At 37.8% G+C, this 25684-nt stretch overlaps 1 protein-coding gene across 4 annotated transcripts in view; it reads left to right on the top strand.

Annotated features, from left to right (window-relative positions):
• The window catches only part of G2E3 (G2/M-phase specific E3 ubiquitin protein ligase), a 49786-nt gene extending 24542 nt beyond the window's left edge, over positions 1 to 25244 (top strand). For 3 of the 4 annotated variants that reach the window (XM_040969260.1, XM_040969259.1, XM_040969261.1), the window contains 8 exons: positions 674 to 790; positions 4734 to 4858; positions 4963 to 5089; positions 8647 to 8954; positions 13289 to 13470; positions 18337 to 18509; positions 21771 to 21961; positions 22646 to 25244. In XM_040969260.1, coding sequence (XP_040825194.1) covers positions 674 to 790; positions 4734 to 4858; positions 4963 to 5089; positions 8647 to 8954; positions 13289 to 13470; positions 18337 to 18509; positions 21771 to 21961; positions 22646 to 22902 — 1480 coding nt within the window. In that variant the 3' untranslated portion in view covers positions 22903 to 25244. The remainder of the gene's footprint in view (positions 1 to 673; positions 791 to 4733; positions 4859 to 4962; positions 5090 to 8646; positions 8955 to 13288; positions 13471 to 18336; positions 18510 to 21770; positions 21962 to 22645) is intronic. The other variant, XM_040969262.1, reaches the window with a different exon arrangement.
• Positions 25245 to 25684: the final 440 nt, after the last annotated feature.

Raw genomic sequence — 25684 nt, 5'->3', positions numbered from 1 at the left:
TTTGGGCCATCCTTATCTGCTTTCCCAGGCCACAAGCAGGGAGCTGGATGGGAAGTGGAGCTGCCGGGATTAGAACCGGAGTCCATATGGGATCCTGGCGGGTTCTAGGCGAGGACTTTAGCCACTAAGCCACGCTGCTGGGCCCTAATGATAATTTTTAAAAGATTTATTTGAAAGGAAGAGTTATAGAGAGACAGGGAAAAACAAAAAAGAAAAAAAAAATAGAAAGCTTTCATCTGCTGGCTCATTGTTCAAAGGGCTGCAATAGCCAAAACTGCTAAGCCAGGTGCCAGGAGAAACCTATTCCTGATCTACGTGGGTGCAGGGGCCCAAGCTCTTAAGCCATTGTCTATTGCTTTCCCAAGCACATTAGCAGGGAACTGGATCAGAAGTGGAACAACCATGACTCGAAATGGTACCCATGTGGGATGCCAGCATGTGTACTCTTTATGTAGTATCATTTCAATACATATATATGTATACACATGTGTAATGCTCAAATCAGATTAAGTGTTCATTCCTGAAACATTTTTCATTTTTTAGAAGTGAAATATTCAAAACTGTTTTGCATAACATGTGACTTGTCATTATCTTGTTACCTTATTGTGTAATAAAAATTTTAGCACCTGCTAACCAACTTCTTCCTGCTTCCCTTCCACACTTTTGCTTATAGAGATGCATCTTGGGAATTAGAAGATAATGCTTATCAAGACCTTCTGCAGCACTATGAGCGTTGTGATGTCCGAAGATGTCGTTGCAAGGAAGGGCGAAACTATAACGCACCTGATAGGTATTTCTGAAAATTGAGTTTTGCTTAACAGTTTCATGATTAAGCCTTCAATTGAAAAAGTAGATTTTCTAGTTAATTAAATGCACTTTTGCTCTTGATTATGTTTAAAATTTTAACCTCGGATAAGTTATGTTTATTCTAAGTTTATATGTGTTTTATAGAAAATATTATTGCAGTTCATATAGTCTGTAAATATTATCTAGACCTCCATTGTTCTCTGAGTGCGCGCGCACGCGCGCACGCACACACACACACACACACACACACACACGCACATCCACTAGCCTTCTGTGATGTTAGGCACTTGGAAATGTGGCTAGCCTAGCGGATGCTGTAATAGCACAATGCACATAAAAGACCTAGTTCACCTGTGCTGTCATAAAAAAATACCTAAGATGGTTTGTCTTAAAAACCGAAAGTTGGTATTGTCACAGTTGTGAATACTAGAAGTCTTAGATCTGGAAGATGGCAGTTGGGTGTTTTTCTGAGCGCTCCGTTTGGGGCTTATGAGATGGCTGCTTGTAACTGTGTTTTTGCAAGGTTGTGCCTTTCTGTTTTGCAGTATCATTTCCTTTTATTTAGATGTGTGCATGTGTTACATCCATATGTTTATGTATTTTATATAAAATAATACCAATTGTAGTGATTGGAGTCCATACATATGACCTGATTTGGCTTAAAAATCCTAAGAAAGTAGTTAACTTTTTTAGGTCATGGGCATACATGAATTTTTGGAGGACACATTTTAGCCCAAAATTGGTTGAGAAAGGTACTAAAATATGTTGTTTGTTAATTTGCTAAAAAAATATTTATTTTTTTGGAGAGGCAGATTTTCAGAGAGGAGAAAAGACAAAAATCTTTATCTGTCTGCTAGTTCACTTTGCACGTGGCTGCTATGTATGTGTGTGTGTCTGCGTATGTTTGTTAAGATTTCTTTTTTTTTTCTTTAAGATTTATTTATTTTTATTGCAAAGTCAGATACACAGAGAGGAGGAAAGACAGGAAGATCTTCCGTCCATTGGTTTACTCGCCAAGTGTCCGCAACGGCTGGTGCTAAGCCAATCCAAAGCCAGGAACCAGGAGCCTCTTCCTGGTCTCCCACACGGGTGCAGAGTCCCAAGGATTTGGGCCGTCCTCTACTGCTTTTTCCAGGCCACAAGCAGGGAGCTGGATGGGAAACTGGGCTGCCGGGATTAGAACCTGCGCTCATATGGCATCCCGGGCGTGCAAGGCAAGGACCTTAACCACTACGCCACCGCACCGGGTTCAAGATTTCTTTTTATTTTTATTTGAAAGGCAGAATTACTCAGAGAGACAGACACCGAGAAAGAAATCTTCCCTTCATTGATTCACTTCCTAAGTGGTCACAAAAGCTGGAGGTGGTCTAGTCGGGAGCCAAGAACTTCCTCCTGGTCCTTCATGTGGGTGCATGGGCCCAAGCCTGAGAGCCATCCTCCACTCTTTTGCCAGGAGTGAAGCAGCTGGCACACAACCTGATGCCCACATGCAGTGCTGATGCTGCAGGCAGAAGCTGTGCTGTTACTGCATGGGGCCACCCCTGAAAGGTTTTCTGTGCTAGTGGTCTTACTCCTAAATCTCGCTGCTAGGAAGGGGTTACCTTCATGTGCTTGTTACAGTATAATTGGTGTTTTCTGTTTAAAGATTTATTTTATTTAAAACAGTGACAGAGAAAACTAGGGCGGGACAGAGAGATCTTCAATCCACTTTTTCAGTCCCAAGTGCCCTCACTGCTGGAACTGTTCCAGACCAAATCCAGGATCTGGGAACTTTGGGTCTCCCATGAGGGTGACACTTGGATCAGCTTCTGCTCCTTTCCTTGGCCGTTAATAGAGAACTGCATGGGAAGTGGACAAACTGGGACTGGAACCAGCACCGGTATGGGGTGCCAGACTCACAGGCAGTAGCTTAGTATTCACTGTAGCATATTGTGAGTCTTTCAGGAGCAGAGATTTCAGTCAGTTCTAAGGGAATGTTTGTTCTTGCCTATGTTGGGTTGATGCGGCCCTGCTATTCCTTTGTAAATACTAACATGCACAATACCTCCTGCAAGTGTTGTGCTGAGTTTCAGGTGAGGTCGTATATATATAGCCTTTTAAGAAACAACACATTTATTAATGTTTTTAAAATATTTTAAAAAATCATTTTAGGCAGCTTTTAACTACAGCTGTATTTTTTTTATCCCATTGGTCATATAATCAGTAACTGCAAAAACTACTGTTTTAATCCCATACTTTTTATCATTGCTCTACTTTTTGCCTTGTCTGCTGGAATACAGCAGCGGGCTGTCTGCTCTCTGTAATCTCACTCCTGGCCTTCTTGGTGAGGGTAAAGCAGATTGGTGAGGGAAAGAACAGTGTAGTGCTTAGCCAGGTTAAGTAGGTTGGAAACCTCACTCTGAAACTTGATTGGGCATATTGCTTACGACTTCTGTTCTTTGGATAGCAAGATTATCTCTGCTTTCTGAGGTTGTAGGGATTAAGTTTTCTTCATGTGAAAGCGTGTTAGGCCTGGTGCTTAGTGAGGATTCTAGTCAGCTGTCCCCTCCTCATCAGCGCACAGAGCTATTGGGAAAGAGAATGCGGCACACACATGCTGCACGCTCATGCCTGCGAGCAGAAGGCTAGTATGATGTTCCCAGACCTGTGGAGTGGGAAAGGGTATCTGCCTATATCTCAGCATAACATTTCTACATACTCAGGGAATGATGTCCAATTCTGTATTAAATAAAATGTTATAGTTACACCTGCACCAGAAAGGGGGAAGCCCATATTCATTCATACAGAAAAGGTGGGTGTTGATGGGCAGGCAGAATCCTATGTGGAGGGCTAAGTCAGATGAGATAGATTATGCATATGGGCCAGAGCCAGTGTTGCAGTATAGCATGTAAAGTTGCAGTTGCATGCTGGCTTCTCACATGCACCCCACTTCATCTGGGAAAGCAGCAGAGGATGGCCCAAATGGTTGGATCCCTGTTACCTATGTGGGAAGACCTCGAGGAAGCTTCAGGCCAACCCATCTCCATTTGGCTTCAGACCAAGCTATCTCCATTTGGGGAGAAACCTAGAGGATGGAAGATCTCTATTGTACACTCACCCACTGCCAAGTCTTCCTTTTAAATAAGTAGATGAAATCTTTAAAAAAAAAAAAAAAGATATGAGCCAAGTAGGAAATCTGTACCCTGTTGTGCTATAAAATACCTGAAGTGTCTGAGCAAGCTTATTTTAGGAAATAGTACTCACTTTTTATTTTTTTATTTAAATTTTTTTTAAATTTATTTTTATTATGAAGTCAGATATGCAGAAAGGGAAGGAGAGACAGAGCAAAAGTTCTTCTATCCAATGATTCACTCCCCAAGTGGCAGAAATGGTCAGAGCTGAGCTGATCAGGAGCTGTGTGTTTCCTCCGGGTCTCTCACAGTGGTGCAGGGTCCCAAAGCTTTGGGCCATCCTCCACTGCTTTCCCAGGCCACAGGCAAGGAGCTGGTTGGGAAGTGGAGCAGCAAGAACACAAATGGGTGGCCACATGGGATCCCAGGTGTGCAAGGCAAGAATTCTAGCCACTAGGCTATTGTAGCAGGCCCAGGAAATACTCCTCACCTTGAAATTTACTGTTTGCTGCTTTTCCATGCAAATACACTGATGTAACAGTATGCATCATCTCTAGATATAAAGAAAAATCTGTTCATTTTATGTTGATATTTTTTGTCTGTGCATGTATCTGTGTTGATGTAAGTTTTTAGGCTTTTAATTTAGTAGTTATATGTAGACGAAGTGGTTATAAACATATATGAAACAGGGAACATTAAGACTTTGGGAAGAATTACAGTATTAAAACAGGCAGTTTTCTATGGCAGTGCTTGGTGATTGGAGGTGAATTTAGCTAATGCTAAAACATAAACTTCTTTTCTTTTGAACATTCATAGCAAATGGGAAATAAAGCGTTGTCAGTGTTGCGGTTCCAGTGGAACACATTTAGCCTGTTCCTTACTACGATCATGGGACCAAAATTGGGAGTGTTTGGAATGTAGAAGTATTATCTACAATTCAGGTAATATTTTATTTTTTTTTTAATAAAGTGGTTTATAATCAAATACATATTTCAAAGTTTATATGTGCACTCTACTATGCTAATACTAGAATTTAAATTTATAGGTTTCCAAAAAGCAAAAAAACATACATTATCCAACTCTAATAATTTGGCAGTTAGCAACTGTTTGGAGGAATCATCACCTAAATTACCCAGACAGTCACCTGGAGCCCAGAGTAAAGACCTACTTAGGTGGGTATTCTAAATTAGAAAAATATTTTAGAAGTGAGCTTGGAAATGCCATTTAGAATATTAGCTTATTATAAAATTACCTAGAAATGTTTTTTCAAATAGCAGAATCCAACATTTGATCATGGAAATCATTGTGTCTGGCATTACATAAAGTAAATGGGATTTAATGGAATGCAGAATTTCAGATAGCCGTGCATATAGGAAGAATAAATGTGAACTTACTTTATTATAAAGTGAGATAGTTTGTAAAAATTTTTCTCCTGTATATCATTTGCAAGATAGTTTGATAAATATTGTTCTGGAATATGCTTTTTAAATACTGTTTGTAGAATAAGACAGGATATGAAAATATCATACCATGCCACTTTATAAAAATAGCCCTATTTAATATAAAGGTGATTTGTTGATGATGTAATAATTGTTTAATATGTTTACTGTCAATGTCAAAACTTTAAATATCAACACTTTTAAAAACATTTAAGGCATACTGGTAAAAGAGAGATAACCCTCAGTTTGGAATTCACACAAATATTTCAACAAGGCTGGAATTCATACTTTACTCTGTCAGATATTTGTTTGGCTGTATGACTTTTGTTAAATTTATGCAGATTTTGCAAAAGGAGTTCTTAAATACTTGCTTTCCCCAAACAGAAAAAAGTAGAAAAATAACATTAGTTTGTAAACATGATTAAGTACTGTGTCATTAAAAGTAATTCCAGGTTTAAATAGCTGGAAGATGTAAAAGAGGTTTTGTTAGAATACTTGATAAATGTCAGTTTGCAGATAAGCAAAATACTACTCAGTTACTGTTTTAAAATGCTGCTCGTGGGGTTGAGATTGTGGCACAACATGCCAGATGTTCCGGTGCATCTGCCTGCTGCTCTGCTTCTGATCCCATTTCCTGCTGATGTGCTGAGGAAAGCATCAGGAGATAGACCAAGTGCTTGGCCTCCTGCCGCCTTTGTGGGTGGGAGAGCAGATGGACTTCCTGGCTTCTAGGTGCAGTCTAGCCAAGCCATAGCTGTTGCGGGTATTTGAGAGAACCGCTCAGTAAAGGACCTTTGCCTCTTGCTCCCTTCTCTCCTTCCTTGCTGTTCTCCAATAGTAACAGGTTTTCTTATTTTCAAGTAGGAAAATGTTAAAAAATAAAAATGCTAACTTCATTAGAACAACTTAAAAATCTGTTTTCATTAATTATGTATTATAATTTGTATTAAGGATCTATTTTTATTATTGTTATTTTTTGTTTTTCATTTTATTTTACCGACAGAAATCATCCATCTCCCGGTTTATTATCTAAATGTCTGAAACAAGTGAGCTGGGTGAGGCAAAAACTAGGAGCCTAGAGCTCTCAGTCTGGACGTGTCCAAGGGTGGCATGACCAATGTAGTTAAACCAGAATCTCCTGCCTCCTTCCCAGGCTGCACATTAGGAAGCAGAGTAACCTGGACTTGATTCAGGCCCTCCAATATGGGATGCATGTTTCCTAAGCACCAAGCATGTACTCATATTATTTTTAAATAATTGTGGTAAAGGGCTGGTACAGTGGCTTAATAGCTAAATTCACATCTTGCAAGTGCTGGGATCTGATATGGATACCAGTTCTAATCCTGACAGCACGCTTCCCATCCAGCTCCCTGCTTGTGGCCTTGGAACGCAGTAGAGGACAGCCCAAAGCCTTGGGACTCTGCATCAGTGTGGGAGACACAGAAGATGCTCCTCCCTTTGGATTGGGTCAGCTCTGGCCATTGCAGCCACTTGGGGAATGAACCAGTGGGCGGAATATCTTTGTCTCCTTCTGTTTGTGTATCTGCCTTTCCAGGAAAAATCAGTAAACTTATAAAAAGCAAATGTGTATAAATAAATGATTATATTTTGGATCCCAACAATGTATAACAAAGGAAGCTTGACTCATGTCTCTACTTTAAGAAGCAATGTTTTAAAAGAGGGACATCAACATTTCCACTGACCCTTAGGAGAGAAAAGGATCCAGCCTACTACAGGAAGAGATAATTCTGTGTTTTCTTCACCTTGGGTTAATGATTGGGATATTGGGGGAAAAAAAAATGGACCATAGTGGCTATGGTAATGTCTTGAAATGGAACGAGCTTTTTGTTTAACATTTATTTTTTCGAAGATCAGAATTGTAGAAATAGAGGAAGAAGTGGAGAAGAGATACTTTCATCCCCTGATCCATTTCCCAAATAGCTGCAAATACCCAGTGCTTGGTCAAAATACAGTCAGTAGCCAGATCTGGGTGACGGGGGCGCAAGTCCTTGTGCTGTGTTTCTCTGCTTTCCCGTGCAAATTAGCAAGGAGCTGGACCAAAAGTTGAGCAGCTGGAATTTGAACCAGTGCCCATATGGGATACTGGCACTCCAAACAGCAGCCCAGCGTGCTGCACCGTAGTGCTGCTACTCAGGTTTTTGTTGGTTGTTGTTTTGTTGTTGTCTTAAGATTTATTTAGTTTTGTTGGAAAGTCAGATTTACAAATCGAAGGACAGACAGAAAGCTTTCATCCACTGGTTCACTTCTCTAGTGGCCAGAAAGGCTGGAGCTGAGGTGATCTGAACCTAGGAGCTTTCCTGTTTCCTGTGCTGGTGCAGATCCCCAAGGCTTTAGGCTGTTTACCGCTTTCCCAGGGCACAAGCAGGAAGTGGATGGGAAATGAAATAGCTGGGATAGGAGTTGGCGCCAGTGATGCAAGGCAAGGACTTTAGCCACTAGGCTGTGGTGCTGGACCCTTTAAAAATGGAAAGGTGATTCATGCACATTGAATACATTAATTCAAATTACACATTGAAAAACAGATTTAGTATGCTTTTGAATTAATCCAGACAATTACTGGAATTGGTAAAAGCAGGTTTTGATTCTGAAGCTATATTGTGGGACTCAGTAATTGGTATTTTCTTCCAAATATTTATTTGTTTATGTGAAAACCAGAGTGCCTGAAGTGAGAGATCTACCATTGCTGCTTTACTCCCAAGTGACCACAACAGCCAGGACTGGTCTAGGCTAAAGCCACGAGCCTGGTACCCAAGCTAGGCCTCCCTCGTAGTTTGCAAAGACCCCATCTCTTGGGTTCTATGCTGCCTTTGAGCTGTGTTAACCAGAAGCTGTATTAGAGAAGTCTTAACTTGCTGCACCACACCTCCAGCTCCGCAAAATCTACATTTTAACATGTTGCTAGTTGTTGTTATTGCTTTGATGCTGTAGGACTATGAGAATTAATAGTCTAGAATAAAAGTTCTATTGGGTTGATTTTATAATATCAGCTTTAGTATATACTATAGCTTTATGATAGAAAATACACAACAGTGTAATCTGTTGAGGCAAGTGATTTGAGTTTGTAGAATATGTGTGTAAGAAATAACAAAATAAAACCAAGTGTTATATAACTGCTTTGGTTCTAGTTGTAACCATTGTTCTGCTTTTGGGTGAGAGTTGAGAGAGAAGGTCCTCTTAATTATTTTTTCTTTTTTATTGGTTGTTGTAATTGGTTTGTTATATCTTTTTAAAAAGTACTTAACATCTGTGTTTAAATTCATGTTTTATAGGCAAGGCAACAAGTTTAGAAGAGATATTTCAACCATACTCATAGAGTTAGGATTCCAAATTAAGAAAAAAACTAAAAGGTTATGTATCAACAAAGGCAATATCTGGAATAGTGCCTTAGATGAATTCAGAAATCAAAATTTTAATCCTTTACAAATAATTGAAGTTGCTTATGTTAGTGAAGATGATCCTTTTGGAAGAGAGCATCCTGGGTCAAAGCACGAATTTCTAAGTCTCTTAATGCAGCATCTTGAGAACTCATCATTGTTTGAAGGGTCCTTGTCAAAGAACTTGTCTCTAAATTCTCAAGGTAATTGCTTTATTATTGTACTTACTGAATATAACTTGTATAGAAAAGCACCTATGTACCTGGTTAGAATTAATTTTTATTCCTCTAGTTTAAATACTGTGGATTAAATGCTTATTAATGAAATGCTGATAGAATTACAGAAAAAGGGTGATTTTTCAAAAACCAAAGTTTCTAGTGAAACTTTCTTTTAACTTGAGAATACTTGTACTTTACAGCAATATCCTCATTGGAATAATTTCAAAATTGGGGGTGTTTTTAAGTTTTCTTTTTTTTTTCCAGATTTATTTTATTTTTTATTGAAGAAGCAGATACACAGGAGGCAACACAGAAAGCTCTTCAGTCCACTGGTTAACTCGCCAAGTGGCCACCACAGCCAGAGCTGAGCCAGTCTGAAACCAGGAGCCAGAGCCTTTTGCTGGATCTCCCATGTGGTTGCAGAGTCCCAAGGCTTTGGGTCATCCTTATGAACCAGCATCTGTATGGGATCCCGGAAGATGCAAGGCGAGGATTTAGATACTAGCCTAATGTGCTTGCCCCCTCAAAATTCAGTTTTAACATCATTTTATATTTACTTTTTGGTAAAGATTTGTTAATTTAATTGAAAGGCAGACTTACGGAGCTGTGCAGAAAGAAGCCAACAGAGAAATCTTCTATCCACTGTTTTCCTTTGCAGACAGCTGCAATGGTCAGGGCTGGACCAGGGTAAAGCCTGGAATTTCATCCACATTTCCTTAAATGGGTGTAGGCACCCAGCCACGTTGGGGCCATCTATGGCTGTTTTCACTGGCATATCTGCAGGGAGCTGAATTGGAAGTCCAGCAGCCAAAAGTAGCACTGGAAGCATAAGAAATGTCAGTTCTGTAGAAGGCAGCGTAACTCACTGTATCATAGCAATTCCCCCCCCCCCCCAATTTTATTCATTCTTATTTCATTTAAATGGAGTGGCCAGATGTGATGGATGGCTATATTCACTTGTCTTATTTATGTACTTACAATGTACAATTGACATATTTCTTTACAACCTGGGTTTTTTACATACATAGTTTTCTGTCCCATAGGCAGCAAATGCTTCTGTGTTCTGTTTTATAGAATTTTTCCCCTTAAGATTTATTTATTTTTATTTGGATGGCAATTTTTTTTTAACATTCTTTTTATTTAGAATCTTATGGTACAATTGCATAGGTTTTGGGATTTCTCTGCACCTCCCTAAATTCTTACCCTGACTGATTTTCCCCAAATTATTACAATAGTATAGGCCTTTATAGACAAGGAAGGAGGACGGAGAGAGAAAATCTTCCATCTGCTGGTTTACTACTCAAATGGTCACAATGACCAGAGCTGTGCCGGTCTGGAACCGATCTTGAGCCGAGTCCATCTTGGGAACCAAGAACGTCTTCCCTGTCTCCTATGTGGGTGCCGTGTTCCAAGAGCTTGGGCCCTCATTTGCTGTTCTCCATCCATGGCCGCAGAGGCATGTGTGGATCGGAAATGAAGCAGATGAAGCACTATCCAGTGCCCATATTGGATATCAGTGCCCATATTGGATATCAGTGCCCTAGGGCAGAAGATGATCCTGTTGCACCACTAAAATAGCTCCAAGAATTCTATTTCTTAAAGACTTATTTGTTTTTATTAGAAAGGAAATTCACAGAGAGAAAAATTTTCTGCCCACTCGTTCACTCCCTAAGTGGCTGCAGCAGCCAGAGCTGAACTGCTCTGTTTGCAGGAGCCAGCAGCCACTTTTGGATTTCCCACATGGGTGTGCAGGGTCTCAAAACGTAGGGCCGTTCTCTGCTGCTGTCTCACACCGCAGCAGGGACCTGGATAGGAAGTGGAGCAGCTGAAACTTGAATTGCCACCCACTCAGGATCCTAGCGCTTACAAAGGGAAAATAGCCAATTGAGTCTTTGCACCTGGCTCAAGAATTTTCTTTGTGTAGATAGTTTTGTAGATGAATTTTCTTTTGTCTTTATTACCAGAGAGAAATTAATGCAATTAAAGCAGCCATGTCAAAATAATCTAGCATTTTTTTCAGGAGCTTATATAACATTTTCCTGCAAGAGGTATTTTGAAAGAATTCTGGTTGTTCCCTGTGAACTTCATTTCCCCGTGCTTCTCATAGTTGTCTGAAACATCTTTTTTTTTTTTTTTTTAAAGATTTATCTACCTATCCATTTATTTATTTATTAAAGATTTATTTTTAGGGGAAAGGCAGAGGTATACAAAGAGGAGGAGAGACAGGCCTTCCACCTGTTGATTCACTCTCTGAGTGGTCACATCTGCCAGAGCTGAGGCAACCGGAAGCCAGGAGCTCTTCAGGTCTCCCACACGGGTGCAGAGTCCCACAGCCTTTGGCCGTCCTTAACTGCTTTTCCTGGTTTATTTGGATTTTATTGGAAAGAGGCGGAGAGGTAGCGATAGAGATCTTCTTCCATCCATTGGTTCACTCTCCAAGTGATTGCAATGGTGAGACCTGAGCCAATCCAGAGCCAGGAACCAGGACCTTCTTCCTGGTCTCTCACCTGGGTGCAGCAGAGTCTCCAGGCCCTGGCTGTCCTCTACTGCTTTTCCAGGGCACAAACAGGAAGCTGGATGGGAAATGGAGCAGCTGCGATACAAACTGGGTCCCTTTTGGGATCCCAGTCATGCAAGGTGAGAACTTTAGCCACTAGGCTATTGCACTGGGCCCATCCTTTTAATATATATATTTATATTGGAAAAATATATTTTATATTGGAAAGGCAGATAATACAGAGACAAGGAGAGAGAGAAAGTTCTTCCCCAAGTGGCCTCAGTGGTTGAGCCTGAGCTGATCCAGAGTCAGGAGCTTCTTCCGGGACTCCCACACAGGTGCAGGTTCCCTAAGGCTTTGGGCCATCCTCCTCTGCTTTCCCAGGCCACAAGCAGGGAGCTAGATGGGAAGTGTAATACCTGGAATGTGAACGGGTGCCCATATGGGATACTGGCCTACACAATGCAGCATTCAGACACTAGGCTATTATGCTGGCCCATGAAGCATAGTTTTTGCTGTATACTTATTTATGCAGTTGTATTCAAACTTTCCTTTAAAGTGAAAACTTTTGAACATAATATTATTTACTTAAGGCAGCTTTGGTATGAGGAGTGTTTGAATTTAAGGCAATACATCTGAAAGTAGTGTTTGTGCACATCTAAAGCTTTGCAAGCTTAGTTTGCTCTGGCTTGTTTTTTTTTAAATCTGTAAAATGTGATTGATGGTTATTAGTGAAGGAGTTTACTTACAAAGTTCAGATATTATACTATATTTAATAATTTCTTTGTGACAAAAGTGATGAAAACATTTATCCTTTGATTTATCAAAATTACTAAAACATTTGAAATGACAATGTAAAACATTTAAAGTTTGAAGGATGTGGTAAAACTAAAGCAATATTGAGTAATCAGTTTGTACATTTTTGAAAGATAATTTACATACCATTAATCTTTAAAAAAATCCTCATTTATTTCAACACTAATCTTGTGTCGGATACTATGCTAATCAATTAATAAGTTATAAATAAGAATATGTAGTTAGATGTAACATTTACATTGCATATAATTTAAACAGGCATGATGGTTTGCACTGCAGTAACCTTGTAAATTAGTTTTAATGCATTAACTGCAGATTTAAGTAATTTCGTCATGAAAAAATTTTGCCATATAGTGAGTAAAATTAAAAGTCGGTGTTCATATACTTATATATACATACAAACGTACAACAAAAGCTTTATAATGGTTATTATGGTGGCTTTACAATTTTTTAAATTTTTGAGTGAACTCTCCCTTGACTCTTGTCCCCTCTCCTTCCTACATTTATTTATTTCAAATGCATAGCCTTGGGAGAGGCAGAGACAGAAACAGAGCTTTTCCATCGACTAGTTCACTCTACCACGTAGCTACAGCAGCTAGTTTAGCTGCAGCAAAGTTAGGAATAGAAACTATCTTGGTCTCCCACATAGAGGTGGCAGGAATCCAAGTACTTGGAGCATCTTTTGCCACTGCCTTCCCCGGAACATTATTAGGAAGGTAGATTTGGAGTAAGGCATCTGAGCGTCTTTCTGGCACTTCAGCATGTGAAACCCGCTCTGCAGGTTCCAGCATGACCCGTTTTATCATTTTCTATAATAAGTTATTCCTTTATACTTTAAAAATGCATTCTTGTATATGTTAGATGATGAAGTCTGTATATTATACATTGTCATTTCTAATATATTTGTCTACTTAGTTCTTTTCATTTTTAATTATGTGTACATTAACGTGATGATTATCTTATAATAAGCAAAGTGCATTTTATGTATTTTCATCTGTATTTACAGCTGTGAAAGAGAATCTTTACTATGAAGCTGGCAAAATGCTTGCCATTTCTTTGGTTCATGGTGGTCCCTCACCTGGTTTCTTTTCTAAAACCTTGTTTAATTGCCTTGTTTATGGACCAGAAAATACCCAACCAATTTTAGACGATGTTTCAGACTTTGATGTGGCACAAATTATAATCAGGGTAAGATTTGTATCTATTCTTAAAATGTAGACTCCATTCTAGGTGTATTTTAATATAATCGTAAAAGAAATATATTCTGTAGTGGTTGGGGATGAACTTAGAATATTTGTATTTAATGAGCAGTATTCTGAGGCAGTTAATATATGTGAAAAAATCACAGTGCCAGATTGTTGATTAAATCAGTTGAATGATGTCTTGTTCATGCCTTCAGAACTACATCGGTTTATTTACACTTTTAGAGATGATATGAAGCACAGGCTCCTCAATTGCACCCTAGCGATCACACGAAAGTGACCTTCCCTGCAGGTAGGTAGATCTCCAGGGAGCACAGACTGGGCTCTGCAGGCAGAGTACTCATCCTTTTTCCTGTGGGGAGAAGTAATAGTTGAAAAGAAAAACCAGTCTGATATGGAAACAAGCAAGGGACCTTAATGCTCTTACCTGAAGATAATTGTCATTTATTGTGCACTTTTGGACCACGAGCTCGTGTTTAAATCAGTAATGTTCATGGTACTGAATGAGAACCTGTGACAATGGAAGCCATTTAACTGTTCCTCTTTTTTCCCCTTGTATAAGGCATACTTGTTTATTTTCTCAATATATAATATAGTCTGACAATTAAGTACATAAGGCTTTGATATCAGATTATTGTTTAGAATGCCAACTCTTATTACGGCCGTGACCTTGGATATTCTCGTCTATCTTGTTCAGGCTAGACTTGGATCTCTCTTCGGTGGCAGGACACATGTACTTGGGCAATCTGCTACTGCTTTTCCAGGCAAATTAGCAGGGAACTGATTTAGAAGTGGAACGACTAGGATGTGAACAGGTGCCTATATGGGATGCTGGGGTGATATCGCATATAGGCTCCTATCACATCCTAGCTACACCCCAATTCCAGCCTGGCCATGCTTTACTTTTGCAAAACAGGTTTTTGTTCCTGCCACCACACTAAGTTGTCAGCTTGTTAATACCGTGATAACTAAGAATCTGAATGTCTACATTGAGTTGCCTTTGTTGTTTTTACATTCTTCCATCTTCTCTGATTTCTGCCACTTAGAATTCCTCTCTATTGTTTTATTATTATTATCCCTCCTTTAAGAAAAAATGAAAAATTAAGGCTTATTTGAAAGTAGAGTTTTAAACAAAGGAAGGGTCACAGTTCTTCCATCCACTAATTGGTTTCCTAGTAGTTGTGGTTGGGCCAAGCTGAGTCCCAGAGACAAGAAATCCATCTGGGTCCCTCACATGACTGCAGGATCCAATGGACTTGGGTTATCTTTCACTGCTTTCTCAGTTTCATTAGCAGGAGATGGAAGTGGATCATCTAATACCTTACATGACTCTGAGATGGGATGCAAGCATTGCGAGAGGTGACTTAACCTACTGTGTCACAACACTGGGTAGTCTGCTGATTTTGGACTGCTATTGTCTTATGCAGTGCTTTTCCTTTCCCTCAAAAATACATACATTCTTCAGTATGAAGAGTCCCCATTTTGGGCCTGGCATGGTGGAATAATGACTGAAGTCCTCACCTTGCATGCACTGGGAACCTATGTTGGCATCTGTTTGTATCCCGGCTGCTCTATTTCCCTTGCAGCTCCCTGCTTGTGGCCTGGGAAAGCAGTGGAGGATAGCCCTAAGCCTTGGGAACCCTGCACCCACATGGGAGACCTGAAAGAAGGTTCTGTTCTTGCCTTGGGATCAGCTCAGCTCTGGGCATTGCGGACACTAAAGGAGTGAACCAGTGGATAAATGAGCTATCTCTCTGTCTCCCCTTCTATCTATAATTCTGACTTTCCACTAAAAATAAAGTTCTCATTCTGCATTCTTTGAAGAACTCCTCCTACAAATCCTTTATGCCCTCTGTTTAGGAATTTTAAAATATTCTTGGAGAAGTGAAAGTAAAAGAAAAACGTTTAAAAGTAATGTTTATTTCTGATTGTAAGCTTGCTCAGGTTCAAGACATTTTGTTTTAAGTGCTAATATCAGGTAATTAGAAGTAGGGGTCCTGAATATTTAACCTTTTTCCATGCAGACTTTTGTACAGTATTAACTGAAAAAAATGGGTGGCCTTCATTGGTCAGTTTAACAGTAGGAAGTCATCGTCAAAAAGAGCTAAATCATGACAGGTCACTATGTAAAGATTTTTGTTTAGGGCACTTCCAAAATTGTTCTCGAGATGAATGAACAGGAGTATAATTTTGTAAAGGTTTATTTATTTTTATTAGAAAGTCAGATATACAGAGAGGAGGAAAGACAGAGAGAAAGATCTTTGTCCGATGATTCACTCCCCAAGTGGCTACTATGGTTGGTGCTGAGTCGGTCAGGAGCTTCTTCCAAGTCTCCCAAGTGGGTGCAGGATCCCAAGGCTTTGGGCCGTCCTCGACTGCTTTCCCAGAAGCAGGGAGCTGGATGGGAAGCAGGGCCACCAAGATTGGACCCGGCATCAATATGTGATCACAGTACGTGCAAGGCAACAACTTTTAGCCACTGTGCTACTGCGCTGGGCCCAGAAGCATTATTTTTATACAAAAGGAATCCTTTGAAACTTGCCTGGTAGCCTGGGGTTTGGGAATTATTGGTGGGGATGAGTTTATGTTAAACCTTTGGCTAAGTTTTTAAAAACATATTATTCTTTGGCCATCCGGAAAGTCACAAACAAAATACATTGAGCATTCCAATAAAATTGTACCATGAGCTGTGCTCTTTGGTTTTGACTCACCCACTTGTGCTTCTTGGTAGCTATGGCATTAATCATGCCGTGTCCTCAGGATGGCATGTGCCCTAGCCTCGCACAGTTGCTTGAAGAAGTGCTTTAGAGTCTTGATCCTACTTGTTGAGAATTTCCGTTGATAGCTACAGTTGATGTGGTCACATTAGTTTTCATACCTATGAAGGCATAATGTTTGCTGCACGCTAATTTTTCACTTAGAATTATGTAAGTTGAGCCAGTTGGGGTGGCTGTTGTTTCTGCTGTTAATTGTCTTCTCAAAATTAATTTTTTCTTTTTAAGTTGTAAGGATGGTTTGCTACTGCAGACTTCAGCTTCCAAGTCATTCAGTTCTTTTTAAAACAAATTATCTGCTGATTTGTCATTTTCTCCCTAGATTTTCTATAAAGTATCAATTATTTCACCATTTTTTTTTACTCATGCATATATTTGATCTGATTTCTTTCTCTTTATTTAAGATTTATTTTATTTTTACCAGAAGGTCAGATATACAGAGAGTAGGAGAGACAGAGGAAAATCTTTCCAATGATTCACTCCCCAAGTGGCTGCAATGGCTGGAGTTGAGTCAATCCAAAACTAGGAGCCTGGGGCCTCTGCTGGATCTCCCACATGGGTGCAGGGTCCCAATGCTTTGGGCTGACCTTGAATGCTTTCCCAGACCACAAGCAGGAAACTGGGATCCTGTTGCATGCAGGGCTAGGAATTCAGCCACTAGGCTACTGTGCTGGGCCCTTGATCTGGTTTCTGTTTCAGCAAAATTCATGTTACTGTGAGTTCTCTTTAAACTAATGTCTTAGTCATCTTATTTGTCACACTGTATCATGTCCAGATATGTTCTAACAACCTATAGAATTATTTTGGTGCAAAAAGTTTGTGAAATTTGTGCATAGTTTTTACAAGCATGCTTAAGAAACCCTTTGTGTGTTTGAGCCCCACATTTTCATTTGTTTATGAGATTTAAGCCCAGTATGCTGAAATACAACTATTTGCTTTCTAGAATATTTCATACCTATGTTCATTTCCTAAGCGATTTCTTATTTCTCAACCATAATATAGGAGTCATTTTTCAGTCTTCCATATTCCTTTTTTTTGGTTATGTGTGTAAGTGATTTGCAGTCAACTTTTATTTCTGGTATGCCTGTTTTATCAAACTCAGATTTTTTTTTGCAGGCTTTGATAAATAGGTTACCTTTCTAATATCATTACACAGATAGAAAGTGGATATTGGGCCATATTGCTTTCTTCCTTGGAAATCCTCAGGGTTTTTTTGTTGTTGTCTTTTGAATGAAGTTGAAGCTCTTCATTAGATCCTGTTTTTTTTTTTTTAATTATTCTTATTGGAAAGTCAAATTTATAGGAAGGAGAAACAGAGAGAAAAATCTTCCATCTGCTATTTCACTCCCCAAGTGGCCAGAGCTGAGCCAATCAGGAACCAGGAGTTTCGTTTGGGTCTCCCATGCAGGTGCAGGGACTCAAGGCCTTAGGCCATGCTTTCCCAGGCCTCAGGCAGGGAGCTGGATGGGAAGTGGTGCAGCCAGGATGCAGACTGGTTTAATATGGGATCCCAGCACGTTGAAGCCTAGAATTTTGCCATTGAGCCATGGTTCTAGGCCTTATTTCCCTAATTGTATACAATTATTTATTTTTATGTAAATGATTTCCTATATTAATGTGGCATATTTTAGGTTGTTTTTTTTTTTCCTTAAAGTTTACATATTCAGCTGTAAGGCAGAGTGAGTGGAAGAGAGATCTTTCATCAACTTATTTCCCAAATACTGGCAATAGCTTGTGCTGGAGCAGCCTAAAGCCATGAGCCAGGAGCTATATCCAGGTCGTCTCCCATATAGGTGACAGGTACTCGGAATACTTGGGCTGTCCTCCACTGCCCTCCGAGGCGCATTAACAGGAAACTGGAATGTAAGTGAAAGAGGTGGGATTTGAACCTTTGCGTTGATGTGGAGTGCAAGGCTCCCTGGCAGTAATTTCACACCTGTGCTAGCCTTCTTGAAGGCAGGAATCTGCTGAAGTCACAATTATTCTGAATAGAAATTTGTTGTAATTTTACTCCACAGCGATACACTATGTAATTGTCACAAGTGGTAAAGTGAGTTATGTTTTGTCGTTTGTTACAGATAAATACTGCAACAAATATGGCTGACTTAAATTCAGTAGTAAATGAATGTTACAGCTATTTAGAGCTTATTGGATGCCAAAGACTTACAACAACTTTAAATGATAAGTATATGTTGGCAAAAGACATACTTGTTTACCATGTAATTAAGAGAGTTCAAGCACCCTTTGAAAGGTAAGCTGTTTAAATGTCAGAGATTCTCTCAAATTAGATGCTTAGAGTGATTGTCTTGAGATACAGTTGTATTAAATGAAAATGTTTAGCTGAAGCCTTCAAATATTATTTAAAAATAATGCTTTGAAATGAACAAGATCATTTTCTGATTATTCTCTCTGTACATAAATTGCATTATGCGTAGTTGGAAGTAATCAATAATTTAAATTTTATTTTCCTGAATAAAAAGTATTTTAAAATATCTTATTATATGAGGTAACTTTGTATTTATTGAATTACTGTTTGTTGAGAATTTGTTATTTTCTATTCTAAAAAGTTAGCTTCTTAATAAAGCAGATGTGATGGTTTGCTCTTAATCATAGCACCAATGTTCAAATTTTTGGTTCCAGTAACCTTAAAAGAAGTGCAGCTACTTAGATACCTCCTCACATCCTTCCACTTTTGTAAATCTAATGATACAGATACCAACCTGTCATTCGGCCTGCTCCTCTGTATCCTAACCTTGTTACTCACATGGGTGTGATGTTTGAGCAAATATCAAATACAATGGCATTCTCAAAAGTGATCATTTTATGCTGTGATTAAATTCAGTATTAACTTATGAGTCTAGAAATATTGACGTAAAGGAAAAAGCATGCGGTTAATATGAATGCATGCCTCTTTGTGTTGTTTTGATGTGACATTTCATGGGGATTCAGCCTCCTTTGGTACAACCTGCCAAAGGAACCTGCATGTGTTCATTGGAAGTTCCCTTTCAGAACTGCAGTCTGGATGCTGATACTCATTTTTGCTGGATGGGTCCTTATATTAAGATCTTTTCAGTGGGCCAAAGTTTGAATATACTTTGGGTTTTGTTTTGTTTTGTTTTTTGCTTTGCTAATAATAAGCTATGTTAAGTTTATAATGATATTTTCTTACATGTTATTTGATACTGGAATTTCTAATTCAATATCATGTGTGTTTGAATTTTATTGATTTTATGTTTAGATTTCGTGTTTGGAACCATGGTGAATTAAAGTTCAAAGCAACTATTCGGTTGATATATTCTATATTTAATAAATAGTCATGATAACAATATGAATATAATCAACCATTGTATTATACTATTGAAAACAGATTAAAGTTGTTTTTTTAGGGTTCTACTATGCTTTTAAATAACTTGGAATGGCCAGTACTCTGTTATCTTAAGTAAATATTTATCTTTTATTGTTTTGTTGTTAGTAATTAGTAGTCATTAAAGTGTGATTTCATCTTAAAATTAAATATTGGGTCATTAAGGGGAGAATTCATTCTTTTTTTTTCCACCTTCTCGTGGTTGCATAAATCCAGTCTCACTCTATTCATATGACCTTTTTCCCTGTGTGTTTACCTTCTCTGTCTTACAATAAAAAGGCTTTGTCAAATTTAGTATCAGCCTAAATAATCTAGGCAGGATGATCCCATTTCAAAAACCTCAGTAGAGGTTCAATCTGGAAAGCTGCCGTCTCTGAATGAATGCTACAGGTTAGGATGTGGCAATCACCAGTCAGCCTGGCTTAGTATAAAAGTTCGTTTTAAATCCATTATCTAACACATGACTGTGGCTAAAAAATGGAAAATGGACTAGAGAGTGACATGCCTGTTAATAGTTTCTTTTCATATAGTTTGTATTAAACTGATAGCAGGGATATTTGGAGAAATGAGGTGACAAAAAGGACTTCAAAAAGGGAAATTTATGTAACTCGGTAATTAGAAATGGATGATGAACAATTAAGGATGATGGGTTTTTTTTAAAGATTTATTTTTATTACAAAGATACAGAGAGGAGGAGAGACAGGAATATCTTCTGTCCGATGATTCACTCCCCAAGTGACCCCTATGACCGCTGCTGAACTGATCTGGAGCAAGGAACCAGGAACTTCCTCCAGTACTCCCAAGGCTTTTGGCCATCCTCGTCTGCTTTTCCAGGCCTCAGGCCTGGAGTTGGATGGGAAGTGGAGCTGCCGGGATTAGAACCAGTACCCATATGGGATCCAGGCGTTTTCAAGGCGAGGACTTTAGCTGCTAGGCCATGGTGCCAGGCCCAGGATTTTGTTTTGATTTGGCTGTATACTAACATTTTGGATTATGAGACCATTTACAGCCATTTAAGGATCAGCTTGTGCTGCTAGAATGATTTGTTTTCTTTTGGACTTCAAGGAAGGCCACATTTCCCCAATACTATTACATTTGGAATTGAGCTTCAGTCTGGATTCTGGGAGGGAAATAAGGACATTTAAACAAATTTTTTTATAAAGATGTATTTATTTTTGCAAAGTCTGAGAGAGAGAGAGAGAGCGGAGGAGAGTCAGAGAGGAAGATCTTCCGTCTGATGATTCACTCCCCAAGTGACCCCAACGGCTGGTGAAGCCAGGAGCCTGGAGCTCTTCCGGGTCTGCCGTGTGGGTTCAGGGTCCCAAGGTTTTGGGTCATCCTCAACTTCTTTCCCCGGCCACAAGCAGGTAGCTTGATGGGAAGTGGGGCTGCCAGGGTTGGAACCAGTGCTCATATGGGATCCAGCGTGTTTAGCCCCTAGGACACTGCGCTTGGCCCAAGACATTAAAAATGTAGCAGGGGTGAAGCACAGTAGCCTAGTGAGTAACATCCTCGCCTTACATGATGCCCAAGTTCCTGGGTTGTTGCTAGCTAAGGAGACCCAGGAGATGTTTACATTTTCTGGCTTTGTCCTGGCTCAGACCTACCTAGCTGTTGTGGCCATTTGAGGAGTAACCATAGGATGGAAGATCTATCTCTTTTTCTCACTTTTTTATTTGAAACTTTTTCATGCTTTGTCTTTTATATTTATATATTTGTGGGTGATTTTTCCTGTTTGATTATTTACAATAGAAACATTCTGCGTGTGTTAGAGAAGTTAACTCATTTTGTAGTGTATATTAAAATTTCTCCACTGTTTTGTTTCTTTTTAGTAATATAGGTATGGCTATTGTTTATTTTTTTCTTTGTAATAGGGTAAGAAACTTCAATTGTTAAATATTTTTGAATTGTGACACATTTCAGATACTTCTTAATAAATTAGCCTATTGTGAAACAATGTGTGTGTTTACAGCACATCTGTATTTTATCTCCTCTACTCCTATTTCTGAATATACATGGCAGAATTTTTTTGTTGTGGTTCTGGTTTGTGTTTTAGCATTACCTGATTTGAAATGCATGCACATTAACTGAATATTGTTAATTCTCTAATGTAATGTGAATGTTTTCATTGTGACTTTTCTTTTAAAGTTTTAAACAGGGTCTCAAAACTCTTGGTGTTTTGGAGAAAATCCAGGCTTACCCAGAAGCGTTCTGTAACATCCTCTGTAAGAAACCTGAGAATCTGTCTGCAAAAGTCCTTAGTGATCTTTTCACAGTTCACACATTACCTGGAGTGCAAACTTTGGGATTTTGGAACAGTTACTTACAGACTGTTGAAGGTGTGTGGGCATCTCATTTTGTTACCTGAGGATGCTATTTTGCATGTTTGTTTAATTTTGCCTTCTGATAATGTTTTCAGTTGATAACAAAAGAAATTCTTTTTAGTCCAAATTTAAGAAGTAATAAGAAGATTAGAGAATTTGCTTTCTTTGTATTTTTATGCAAAAGTCGTTCTTCCTAGAAAACTTGGAGCTTATAACAATTACTAAAGCTAGCTGTATGATCTTTTTCACTGTGAGGTTACACTGAACAAGCCTCCATCTACCGATTAGGTCTATGACTATCATGTCCATTTCTTTGCACTAGCAGTGTAAAATCTTTCCATTTAATGGAAAGGAAACATTTTAACCTAGAGCTGAAATTCTGTTTACTAGGTTTTTGTTTTCATTTCATTTACTGTTTAGTTTTCTAATCTGCATTTCTTGATTTTGGCTTAGAAATGATCAAAGATACAATGAATATGTAAACTAAATGATTTTATAACTGCTCCTACTTTGTGGTTTGTTTATTGAATGTATTAGTACCTATTACTGCAAAAGATTTTTGTGACTTTTGCCCAAGATAAATTTTGATGTCTATGCTTTCCCATATTCCCAGTGCAGTTTTAGGAGTTTTTCATTCTAATAATATCTATAATAAATTTATTTCTTAATCTGTTTCTGTTGTATTGGTAAACTTTGCAGATGGCCAGTCTACAACAACACTGGAAGATATTCTTCTTTTTGCAACTGGTTGCAGTTCTATTCCACCTGCTGGATTTAAACCCACTCCTTCAATTGAGTGCCTTCATATGGATTTTCCTATTGGAAACAAGTGTAACAACTGTTTAGCTCTTCCAATCACCAGTACATATAAAGAATTTCAAGACAATATGGATTTCGCCATAAGAAATACTCTAAGACTAGAAAAGGAAGCAAGTTCTCACTACGTTGAACATTAAAAAGTTTGAACAGCAAAATGCTTCTTTAAAAGCTGCTATTGATAACTCCTTTCAGAAATCTATTAATCATCACTTTGAACTAATCTGTCAGCTTTTTGGCCCAATAAAATTTATGATATAAACATAAAGGAATGGTTTGGCCATTTACGGAAAGAAAAATATTAGTGTAAATTTATGATATTTTTCTATTAATATACAATTTTCATAAATCTTTGTACATACTTTCAGATTATTTAGATTATTTAGGTGTTGTATCATGGTGTATGTAAGAAAAACTCACTATTTTTATCAAGGTATTAAATATACCTATAGAATGCCACAATTTTCTACTTTTATGCAATTTGAAAATTGTTACTTTCAAGCATTAAATAGGAAAGCTAACTGTTTAAATTCTGTTTATAAATAAGAGACATATATTCTGAGATATGCATTATATGTATGTTTTTGAAGGATGGCACTAAATTGTTGAAAATTGTTTGAGGTTTCTGATTTATATTGAAATATTCCATACATTAGATTATGCATATTAGGAAATATTATATAAAAGCACACTTGCACAAATATTTTGAAATCTATGAACATTCCATACACTTAAAAACATTTATGGCATAGATAAAATGTAGTTGCAAATACATAAGAAGTTTTATTATTTTTAAAACCATGGCTTTAATCACAGAATTTTTTTTCCTGTACCATATGTCAAATGTGTATTCATTTTGGATATTTTAATTCTGTGATTTGCCATGTGACTGATTATTTGATGGTTATTTATTATCAGTATGGTTGTATCATAGGTAAGCTTGCACCATAGCATTATGCAGTTGTCTTCCTTGTTCTTGAGATTTTTATTACGTATGCGCATGGATGAGTAACAAATACAAAGAGTAGAAAACACATTCTAACCTCATTGCGAAGAGATTACTATACTTTCTCTGTGTATTCTATAAAGTCTCTAGATCCTTTATTTTTTTTAACAATTATTATTTCTGTAGTAGCAGGACATCCATCCTGAGTGGCCCCATAGTCAGTCCCCATTTCATACCCTGCAAACACACCCCAAATCCCCAATCTCACCAAGTACACAAGAGACAGCTTCAGGTTTTTTCCCACGGAAGTGAAACTTTATTTTTTGTTTACTAAATGTATAAGCATGTCTGTATTCTAATGTTAGCATTGCTAACGGATCATCCTGAATGTTAATATTTAAAAAAATAATAATAAGACAAATTTGACTACAGGTAATACATCTTTCAATTACCAAAGGAAAACTGAAACATTTCACTAATATGATCTTGCTACCTCTTGTCTGTTTCAAGTGATAGACTAACAGATCTAGAGGATTAATTTTTACCTTAACTTGAAGTTTTAAAGAACAATAAAGAAGGCATTATTTTTTACCAGAGTTCAGTTTTGTTGGATTATCAAAGGATTGATCATCAAAAATAACTTTGACCATGAAATATAAACCTGAAGCTCAGCATAGAGATTTTATTCCAATTATGTTTATAAATTGGATGTCAATTTTTTAAGCAACTTGATTTTTATAAAAATTTAAAAGCCATTAAATGAACACAACCTAAAAAAATCATGCTTAACATATATTTTCTAGTTTGTAGTTTTAGTTTCCCTAGAATAGTTGATGTAACATTCCTTCATAAAACGAGGAACATGGGCAAGTCATGGCAGTATGCTTGGGATAGCTACGGTTTAAGACAACATTTTAGTTCCCCATTTTAGTGATATAATGGTGTAAATATCTGTCTTTGAACTTGAAGCCTAAATAGTCATGCTCAAGTGTGTTCTAGTTTGAAGGACATTCCATTAAATTTGTATATTATTAATCTTTGCATGGAAAGCATATCCGAGAAACTTAGAATTTATTTCCTACAGTTACTGTGTCAAATGATCGGTGTTATAATTTTTTTTGTAGTCATAACAATTCTTATGACATTGAATTTATAAAGGGATTATACTATTAAACCTTTATAAGTATGTACATGTGTCTCTCACTAAATGCCATATATTTTAAGCTGCTTTACTGTTGTTTTCAATATTAAGGAATACCATAATTGACCAAAAATGCCTCTATTTTCAAGGTTGTGGATTTGGTTCATTTTAGTTGTTTCAAAACAGTTTTTAGTATGGAAACATTACATAAGACCTTGTATGCAATTCTCTACTAATCTTATTCTTGGTCATTTAGCTGGTTCTGTATTTAAGGTACATATTCTTAAAATATTAAACTAGCGTATGATTTTATATTTTGCAATAGCCTTTGGTTATGAAAAAGGAGGGGTTTTTTTCCTGAATTAAGAAGAAGTTTTTCATGTGATTATCAGCATGACAATTTGCTTCGGCTCTTATTTATGCATTTGTAAATTTTTTTTCTCTGATTATAACAAAGCATTGGAATTTGTGCATTCCATGATAAATACTAAATAAAAGGGAGTACAATAGGTAGGTTTTCTTAGTGTTTTCGCCTTAGCATTCATTCATTTAAAGAACATTACCAGAACTAAATTATATTTATGTATTTTATTTTTTATATGGTGATGTTCGTTGTGACTTTTACTACGAGCTACTAGACTGTATTTATGCTTCCAGTAATGTGTTAACAGTGCATGATAATGTGTGTTTATTATTAATTTGCAGGTTAGGAAAGGTTGAATCGCCTTTAAGAAACTCAGTTTTCAAGTTCTGATTTTGACCATTACCTTTCCTAGTTCCCAAATATATTCTAATACTTACTGTACAGCAGTTGGCAAATCATTTTATGTAAGCC

Source organism: Ochotona curzoniae, unplaced genomic scaffold (assembly GCF_017591425.1).
Source record: "Ochotona curzoniae isolate NIBS_2020 unplaced genomic scaffold, NIBS_Ocur_1.0 scaffold_4701, whole genome shotgun sequence".
Lineage (NCBI taxonomy): Eukaryota > Metazoa > Chordata > Mammalia > Lagomorpha > Ochotonidae > Ochotona > Ochotona curzoniae.
Note: the sequence above shows the minus strand (reverse complement) of the source record. Positions and strands in the feature narration are given on the sequence as shown.